Raw genomic sequence first — 10,000 nt, 5'->3', positions numbered from 1 at the left:
AGCTGTCACAATTTGATTAACAGAACGCCAAAAATCCATTTACATTCCGTTCTCCGTACTCTCACCGTCTCTTCAGGAATTTACAAACTTATCTAAAAAAACAAGAAAGAAGCGATTAAACATATCAAGCCTCTTTCACCAAAATCTTCTTTAAGTTGTTCTTCAGACTCATCAACGTGTTCTTAACTGACTGAATCGTTTACAGCTGCACTACACCGCTGTTCGCTGCCACTCTAATCAATCACTGTGTTTCCACATCGAGCACCGCGGTTCGTCTCCACCACTCGACGGAGTACGCTGCAGGCAGGCGACAAGCTGGATTGAATAGAACGACCCGGACAGGAAGTCAGACCAGGAAACTCACAGAGCTTCTGTTAGATTTCAGAAGTATTTAAAAGAGTGATGAAGAAACATTTCCGCCTCTTTATATTTGGTTCCTACACAGCAACATAAATCTTTCAGGATTAAACCTCGGTGATAACTTTGCCGTCCATAAAAGTTGTTACTATGTGCCAGGGACAAAGCTGTGAGAAGAGGATCATGGCGAGCCGTGGAAAGCGATCGAATGTTAAAAAAGTTACTGACAGGAAAGTGCAACACGTGCAGCAGAGACATCCCATATGATAACACCGTCGTCTCCCGTCTACAATAATCGTGTCTCAGTATCTCAAGCCGTCGACCTCCCCCTGAGCACTTTGTGTTTCTGTAAACTGGACTCACTTTGTTCTGCTCCGGTTGCTCCTCACAGCTCCGCCTGCTCTCTTCTCCTCAGACTCATCGTCTCCATTCAGGACCGAGCTCCTGAGTCTCAGATCCACCAGGGAACGAGCCGGACCCCTGCTCTGCAGGAGGGGGAGGAGTCATATTTAAAACGTGATTAAATGTTGTAAAGACAGTTTAAAGAAAGCGTCAAACAAAGCGTTCTTTATCTAATTCAACAGTTTAATGTCCTCACATTAAAGAAGCTGGAGCCAGAGAATATTTAAAATATCATTTTTAATAAAATAACTTTTATTGCTAGATGTTTTAGATTTAACTTATGAAAGGCTTTCTGTCCGATTCTGCAACGATGAAGAAACTACGGAGTCACAGGAGGGCCATAAACATAAAAATAAAAACATCAGATAATAACGATGTGTATGAAGATGAATACGAACATTAAAGTTTAGAGACTTTAAAAATGATAATAAAATAATATTCAATGTGTTAATATTGTCAAAGGTAAGAATAACATGGGGTATTTCAATTATTTCACTTTTTTTTTGTTTATTTCGCTCTTGAGTAAATGTTTTTTTTAAAACATGCATTCTCGTTTTTTTTAAGGAATGAATCCATCAAAACTTGCAGACAAACTCCTGCACGCTTTCTACATTGAACAACATTGTCAATGTTTTTGTGCAGTTCAGACAGTGTGCAGGAGTTTGTATAATAAAAAATGTGAGATCCACAATATGCCCAGGAGGACTTCTGTTTTTATTGCAGTGGTATCAAAACTGCACAAGCTCCAAGCCAAGATGCATCAATACATTTTATTTGTTTTCCTGTGATAACGAGGACATTTCTGTTGTTATCTCGGGGTAACAACGCCAGCTTCGGGCGTCCCGGGTTCAGGTCCGACTTGTGACTCTCTGATTCCTGACTCAATCCACTGAAAGCAGAAAAAGCTCCTAAAAATATTCACATCTTTAAAAAAAAAAAAAAAAAAAAACAACGATGGCTTTTCCGGGAAGATTGCATTTAGAATAAGAGTTATTAAAGATTCAGGACTGACTCACTACTCTGCAAACTCTCCAGGGTATGAAGTCATTATCGGGCTCTGAAACCTCCGCCTTCAGAGACAGATAGTTTTATGGATTGTCTGTGTTTTCACGCCCCGACACACGCACCTCTACTCGTTTGTGTTTCAGCGGACGTGTGTCAGTTACTCTGCGGGGATTTCAACCACATTATTCCAATCACAGTTTGCAGCCCGGCCGGCCGTCATTAAAGCTAAGCCATGAAGTCGTCATCTTAAAACCAAATCTTGCTGTCAGATCCTGAGGTTTAGTCGGATCAAAGCTATAGCCACATGTCATTCCTTCGGCCCGGCCTGCGTCCGCGCCCGACAGGAAAAGTTCTATTTTCCTCCCGCTTTGATGTGGCTCACCAGAAATGAGTCTCAGATATTTCAGTCCTGAAAGTGGCCTGAAAATCTTTGTCCTTATTTTCAGGCTCATTGACTGAAGTCTGTTTGAATCAACGTCTCCTCACAGATGACACACATTAATACGCCACACTAACTCTCAAAGCGCTCTACTTTCCTGACTTTAAGGTCACGCTTTGTACCAACTTCTTCACCTCTCATAGGGGTGAAAAATGGGTTTATAACTGACTGCTTTATCAGAACACAGGTGTTATCAGGCCGGGGTGCACAGGTGAGCTGACCTGGGCTGACTGCACTGTGTCACAACACCAGGTGATTGAGTTTGATAGTGATGGACTGCTGCTGATTATCAGCTCAGATATGAGGCGCTCCCCCTCTCTGTGTGGACACAGGTGTTCAAACAAAGTGGCCACCACAGCAGCCATGTTTAGCATTAACAAGAGTGCCATCTGCTGGACAAGAGCAGTACTGACCATTGTTAGAGAGCAGGTTCAGTTTAAACCAGATGAGAACTTTTTAAGTTTCAAACCAAGCGGTCCGGTTTTGTTCGGTACAGTTTGGTACGTTAAACCCTGACCTGACACAGATCTGAGCGCTACACAGTAAAAAAAAAAAAAATTGCTCAATGATTCCTGGGAAGGTCTGCATCTCCGAGGTCGTCCACGGGGTGCTGACCACACTGACATTAGTCGCAAAAAAACATAAAACCGTCATGAAATTACTCTCTCCACAACCCTGAGATATGTAAACATGGTGCGTTTTGTGTTCGTCATTGATTACTGCTGTCACTTGGAAAGGGATTCTTTCAACCAGTCAAAGAACTGCAGTCTGACTTTTGGGGTGTTTCTTTAGTTTTAGATGTTAAAACTTGTAGTGAACCTTAGGGCTGGGAAATATATCGAGTTTTTAAGATATATCGATATATTTTCAAACAAGAAATAGGGTAAGACAATATTGTTAATATGGATACAGTTTATGTTGCATTAAAATAATGGTACAGAGGTGCCAGGTCACCTTTTTCTCATCTCACTGATGATGACTGACTGTCTGTCCCTCTTAACCCTGCTCCTCCTCTCTCTCTCTTTTATTGTATTAAAGGAACATTTTTATTTTATAATATTACTTTTTAAATTCACAAACAGGTAGTTTATCTTTCCATGTGTTTTCACTGTTAATAAAAGGCATATCAATATATATCAAGTATTGCCATTCAGCTAAACAATATCAAGATATGAGTTTGGTCCATATCGCCCAGCCCTAGTGAACCTTAAACTGATTTACCTGAGAGCAGTAACAAGCAAACAAAGGGATGAGAATGAAAGATGGAAAACAGGTTATACCATTTATTAGAGTTGTTTTTACTGTTATAAATTTAAGGACTAAAGGGGAAGTTAATAGATATTAATTTCAGTATTTTCTCTAATAGAGAAATTATTTATTTACTCTAATGAATTACACTAAACTTGATTTGGGGGTTAAGGTGAGTGATGCCTTGTAGAGCTAAACTGTGTTTTGCTTCCACCATGCGTGCCTTCAGAGGTACTGCACCATCAAAACTTCACCCATAGAAAGTCCCATTTGACTCCACATTAACTGTTTATGCAGCTAAAATTAATCTGTGCTAATTAAATAAATCAAAATACATTTTCAATTAATGTGTATATGAGAAGTCACTCTAAAATGACGGTGAAAGTCGTGTGAAGAGGTTTAATAAGTCATTTTGAGTATGAAGAAGACCACAAGCCAGATTCCGTTCATAAAAAGAGTAAGTGAGTTATCGTACTTACTAGTAAGGTAGTTGTAACTCTTAAAATGACTAAAAATAATAATTAACAATCGTTAGAATGCATTGTTTAATACGGCTTATACTTAACTTAACACTTAATAAAAATAAAACGCGTTTGTTAGGATTTTTTGTTCCTGACGTCACGCCAGAGCGCTTCCGGCTAAGCTAGCAGCTCCATCTTTCTTTCAGGCAAACGTCTGAACAAAACAAGCTGTAACTGTTAAAAACTACAGGATACGGGAATTTAACACATGCCGAATAGGAGAAGGGTTCAGAAGAGTTATAAAGAATTGATAAGTATATTTACACAATTTGCACTTATGGAGGCTTTCACAGATAACCTTAAAGTGGCAGCTTCGCAAAGGGGGTTCTGCAGCACAGAACGTCGCCAGCGTTTAGCCGTAAAAGATGGCAGTTGGTAACTTACAGGAGGGTTAAAGTCAACAGTTTCTATCAGAGTGACTCACCTTTAGGTCAAATAAATCCATTAGTGTGAGTCTGGAGTCCAGATAATCTTCATAGACTTTAAACTGGGATGGAACCCAGCGGCTGACAGGCAGCTCTCTCTTCTCGCTCTGTGTTGTGAGAGTCTGGCTGCCATGGCAACGGCCTTACCTGAGTTTTGGCGGCATTTCGCAGGAAACGGAAGTCGGCCTCCCAAGTGCAAAAATAATAAAACAATAAAGATCGCGTTTTAAAAAGGGAATTTTAATCCAGAATATGACTAACTGTTACTAAGACACCCAATAATAATAAAATACAGAGTTTCAGAGGCAGTGAAGCTAACTGATCAAACTTGGCAGTTATCTGCTTGTTAAGTCGCAACGTTTCTAAACTGTGTGTTTCAGGCTAATGTCTACAGTCTATGGTTTCAGGCTGTGCTGTCATGGCACCAAAAAAAAAACAAAAAAAGAAGCTGTTAAACACAAAATTAAATGTTTAGCAGAAATATTTTGACTCGTGGCTGCAGTTATCTTTTATTATCGTTTAATTTTTCTCAGTCAGCAGACTTTAACGGCCCTGCTGATGTCTATGGAAAGTAAGTGAGTGTAGAAAATGAATAAAGTTATTATGAATGTGCTCTTATGTAGAACCAGCGCTGTAGCTTCTGACCCATATGAGCGTCTGCAGTCACAATAAGACAACAACAGGAAGTGGAGTTTGAGGACAGGAGGGGTTTGGCGTCGGAGGAGCAGAGATGTACGTTTGCTAACGAGGCATCGACCTAAAAATAAAAAACTGTCACGCAAGCCTGGTCTCACTTCTGAGGTCACACGTTGTTTCTCTTACCTCGAAATAAAGACCCGCTTCATTATTTAACAACAGAATGAATTATACATGTAAATCTTCTTGTTCCTATTCTGTGTCGAACATCGTCGCTCATGACAATAACTCACTCTCTCTTTTTTTTTTACTCTCTTGACGTTTTCACATCTGCACTCCGGATAATATCTAGATAACTTCAGAAGGACCGCTCCGGAGATTCTCCTGACCTGGATGTTCACACATGCACCTTACAGCGGGAGACTATCCCTAAGAGACGGGAGGGGGGCAGGGTCTCCTGAGGCAAGACGTTACTTAAAAAAAACAACGCGGAAGTAGCGGACAAAGCAACAGAGTCCGCTATACGATGCTATAATTGGAATATTTGCATATCATTGCTACGTGTAGTTCATCAGAATGACAATATATAATATAACTTCATGTCCTAACCTGATATCGGGCTCTTCAGTTAGCAGATATGACATCATATTCATCACATTACACATTCATTTACACTGATATATTTATTTTTTCATAAACATATTGCATTAAAAAAAATCTTCTTCATACATGTACAAGTTTTCATAAAAAAAATCTGGTAGAAAAAATATTTCTTTTGGATGTTTTTAGGACCAAACGACATGATGAAAGCACAGATATATATCTTTATATGGACTCATATCGTTATAAAAGAACAAACAGCATGGAGATATGTACACTTCATCGGACAAAAACAGCGGCTAACACACGTATATAAACGGATTCCTTTACACCCTGATAACCCATTTATTGACTCTAATAGAAACCTTTAGATATTTTGTTTTTAATGTTTGTGGTCTTTCGCTGTAAAGCCTACCAACAAGGTTTGTTTATTAAAGTTGACCTTTAGTGTCACAACGCTGGATGTCCAAACTCAACGTTTCAGATCAGGAGGTAAACGTCTGTTGGAGTAATCCCAGGATGAATCTGCAGAGGGCGCTAAGCGGCTTAATCTGCTCATCAGGTGAGACTTTCATGAGACGTCTTCAAGCCTCCATGTAGGCAGGAGGAGCCGTTTCACACGCTCTCCCCTGGTAACCCTGCAGCGTTCTGCCCAAGCCCCCAGGAAGTGCGTCGGCTTTTAAAGCCAATTTCACACGGTGGCCAATCCTGGTACTGCAGCGTCACATGATGCCATTCAGCCCCAAAAGGACTTTTTTCCCCTCCATAAGCGCACACTGGGAAAGAGACGTCTAAAAATAGAAGATAACTATTTTTTTGGTACATCAACTTCCCGATACAAACACTTAAACATTATGTCCTAAAAATTGTAAAATGCAATTAAAGTTGAATTCAGAGATATTTTGAAGACACAATGAACGCGGATGAGCGCTAAGGGACGGCGACTCCAAGTGTTCATGCTCCACGGGCCCCGTAACTCTGAAGAACCGGGTACTTTTTTATTTCACATGCGGAAGTCAGACTTGTTTTCATGCACCACATAGCAGCTTCAATAGGAATGAACCGGGCTCTGCCTCCACAGCTGTGTCCACTTTGATAAGAATACGTGTGGCAGCCCTGCAGCGTTCTGCCCCCCTTGAAGGATCCCAGAAAGCTGGCCAATGAGATGCTGAAATGAAGGTTTTTACTGACGTCAGTATCAGACACATGAGGAGGTTTTTGAGCTGCTTATCATGCAAAGCTGCTCTCCAGGTTTCACAGGCCGACAACATGAACATGAGGAGAAGATGAGATCTTTAAACTGCAGGGTACCTCGACGAGTCTCTTCAGGTTTTAAAACCATTTTTCGGTAACTAAAATGCTTGTCTATGGAGCAAGAACTGAAAGTATTTGACTCACAATTCTGAGGATTGTTGTAAGTGTAAAAATATGTTTAAGGGGCGTGGTGGCCTTGTGGTTAGTGTGCACGCCCGATGTACAGAGGCTAAAGTCCTTGAAAGTGGACAGCATGGGTGTGAAACCGACCTGTGGCTCCTTTCCCACGTGTCACTCCCCATGCATTCTCCTCGATTTCTGACTCCATCAACAAGATTCAGCAGGTTTAACTTTAGGCATAAAAAGCCCCAAAATAAACTGTTATCTTTGCACTTTCTTTAGTAAGAAGTTATCTTGAGTTTTTTCTCACTTGGTAAAACATACGTTGATACACTGGAATAAAAAGTGACACCTAGGTTCACCATTAAAGTATTTGACGGACATGAAGAATTTGTAAAAGAGCCCAAAGCTGGAGTAATTCAAACATTCAAACAGTTTAAGTTTTAATTTATAGTTCAACCTCTAAGGGGGGGGGGGGGGGGGGTAGATAATGTACTTTAAATTATTACCTCCTCCCTAGAGACGCCTCTAACCCCGTCACCCCCCCCACCCCCCCCAGCTGTTTGCCATCCGATACACCTAAAGATCCAAGCTTCACCCAAACAAGAGGCCGCTCCTCCTCGGCATCTTTATCCCCGCGCTGACGGTGCTGTGGCTCCTCCACGGGGGAATTCCTGGAGGTCATGACTCTGGATTTTTCTGAGGACAGCCGGTTTCTAAAATGACAGTTTTGATGGACAGTTTTTTCCTTGATCCCTCACAGCTGTCCAGTGTGGGAGGGGGGGGGGGGGGGGGGCTGGGTGGGGGTCTCTGGAGAACCAGTCCTCGTTTTCATGTCGATTATCTCAGATCGGGTGTTAGAAGAGGAGACAGTCAGTCGATGTGTTTGTTTGAGCAGGAAAAGTATTTCACAATCCAGGTTGTGCAAAGGATAGAAACGTCTCTCTCTCTCTCTCTTTCTCTCCCTCTCTCCCTCTCTCTCTCTCTCCCCCTCTCTCCCTCTCTCTCTCTATTCATGTCATATTACTGCATGTCGCTGTCTCATGTCTTGTAGGTTCCTCAGGATTGTTCTGCGTTCAGACGACAACGTTATGATATCAAGCAGCGGGCACACAGATCCACAAAAACGACTAAAAATGCTGTAGTACTCATGCCAGGCCAGTAGGTGGAGGTGTGACTTTGTAATGACACAACACGCTCATGCTCTCATCGTCTTCCTTCTTCAGAGCGGTGAGGTGTAAACAAACAGATGATGAGGTGGGGTTGTTACGCCGAATGATCCTAAACTACAAAGAGACCTGGAGTGAGACAGAACTCAGGAGTCCGCCATTGTTGTTGTAGTCCACATACTCACTCACGGCTATTTCCAGTTTACACGACGATGAAGACGCTGGTGTTTTTAAAAGTTTGCATTTTCAGACACCCTTAAAAAAACACAGCGGTCATGTAAACAAACAACCGAAATGCAAGACAAGAGAGAGCGTTTGGAAATGTTTCCAATGTTTTTGTGTAAGTTAGAGAGTTTGTCTGCTGGACTCTTTTCTCATCTACTCACATGTCTTATAAAACTTACTTTTTAATACTTTCAATCAAAACACGAGGTATCAAAAAGTATTGAGACTTTGACGTTGCACACACATTAAAAACATAAAATAAAACAGAATCAACATGAACACAAAGACACCTGGCAGCCCTTTGAGGTTACTCTTCACGATACCTGGAATGATTTCAAGGTGACAAACGTCCGTCACCAGTTACTCAGGGCGTCCGTTAATTCAGTCTCCAACGTCCATGAGCAGCTCTGACGTCTATCCAAACCGGTACTTGGGCCAGTATTTGACCTGCGTTCGTCTCGGCGCCGTCCCTGCGTGGACGTTAGCCTTGGTCATAGGTTTGGGCGGGGCCGGGGCTTTCCTCCTGTCTTTGCCCCGGTCGGTGATGGTGAAGCCTCGCTGACGGTTGTCGTGCGTGCTGACTCTGGGCAGGAAGTGGGTGGAGACGTGCTGCGATTTGACCCGCGGGCTGGAGCCCATCTTAGCTTTCCCTCTCTTGTTGAGGGCCACGAACCAGTCGCGCCCCGTCCGCTGGTTCCTGTGGAGGAGCGAGGCATACGTGTTGTAGCTGTTCTCCTGGAAACGCTCCCTGAACTTACAGTCGTCAGAGAACCACTCCTACAGGACGGGAAAGAGCAAGTGTTAGCACGTGTAATGTTAGCAAGTGTTAGCAGGTGTAATGTTAGCAAGTGTTAGCAGGTGTAATGTTAGCAAGTGTTAGCAAGTGTTAGCACGTATAATGTTAGCAAGTGTTAGCAGGTGTAATGTTAGCAAGTGTTAGCAAGTGTTAGCACGTATAATGTTAGCAAGTGTTAGCAGGTGTAATGTTAGCAAGTGTTAGCAGGTGTAATGTTAGCAAGTGTTAGCAGGTGTAATGTTAGCAAGTGTTAGCAAGTGTTAGCACGTATAATGTTAGCAAGTGTTAGCACGTGTAATGTTAGCCTTAGCCTCAGAATCAAACACAGAGAAGCAGCATTCAGTTTCTAATATCTGGATCAAACTCCCAGAAAACTGCAGGTCTGCTGAAACTCTCAGCTCTTTTAAATCCAGGTTGAAGACTCACCTGTTTACAGCTGCCTTTCATTAAACAGCTTTAATAAGATTTTAAACTTTAACTCTGCACTGTAACTTTTAACTCTTTTTTTTTTATTTGAACAAATGTTCAGATTTAATAATTTCAGTGATTTTTAAAATGTTCTATTTGAATGTTTCTTTTCTTTCCTCTGTCATGATGCTTTTGATGTCTTGTGTGAAGCACCTTGAATTGCCTAGTTGTTGAAATGTGCTGATTAAATAAACTTGCCTTTTCTTTATTAGATAATCAGAATAAAAAAACTATTAACACAGATGACAGGTGACATGTTGAATATTCAAACACAGACGTTCTTCATGCACAGAAAGCTCTCGGCTGAATGATCAGCGATGTGTTTGTTTACATCG

At 41.7% G+C, this 10,000-nt stretch overlaps 2 protein-coding genes across 2 annotated transcripts in view; both read right to left on the bottom strand.

The window, feature by feature from the left end:
* cfap299 (cilia and flagella associated protein 299) overlaps window positions 1–4,539 on the bottom strand; it is a 74,410-nt gene extending 69,871 nt beyond the window's left edge. The window contains exons 1-2 of the mRNA XM_061038987.1: window positions 4,397–4,539; window positions 721–842 (exon numbers count right to left, since the gene is read on the bottom strand). Coding sequence (XP_060894970.1) covers window positions 721–842; window positions 4,397–4,417 — 143 coding nt within the window. The 5' untranslated portion in view covers window positions 4,418–4,539. The remainder of the gene's footprint in view (window positions 1–720; window positions 843–4,396) is intronic.
* A 3,835-nt stretch (window positions 4,540–8,374) lies between these two features.
* fgf5 (fibroblast growth factor 5) overlaps window positions 8,375–10,000 on the bottom strand; it is a 31,516-nt gene continuing 29,890 nt past the window's right edge. Inside the window, exon 3 of the mRNA XM_061038986.1 lies at window positions 8,375–9,178. Within this exon, the coding sequence (XP_060894969.1) occupies window positions 8,816–9,178 (363 nt within the window). The 3' untranslated portion in view covers window positions 8,375–8,815. The remainder of the gene's footprint in view (window positions 9,179–10,000) is intronic.

The sequence above is a fragment of the Labrus mixtus genome, chromosome 5 (assembly GCF_963584025.1).
Source record: "Labrus mixtus chromosome 5, fLabMix1.1, whole genome shotgun sequence".
NCBI classification, from domain to species: Eukaryota; Metazoa; Chordata; class Actinopteri; order Labriformes; family Labridae; genus Labrus; species Labrus mixtus.
This window is presented reverse-complemented; position numbering and strand designations above follow the sequence as displayed.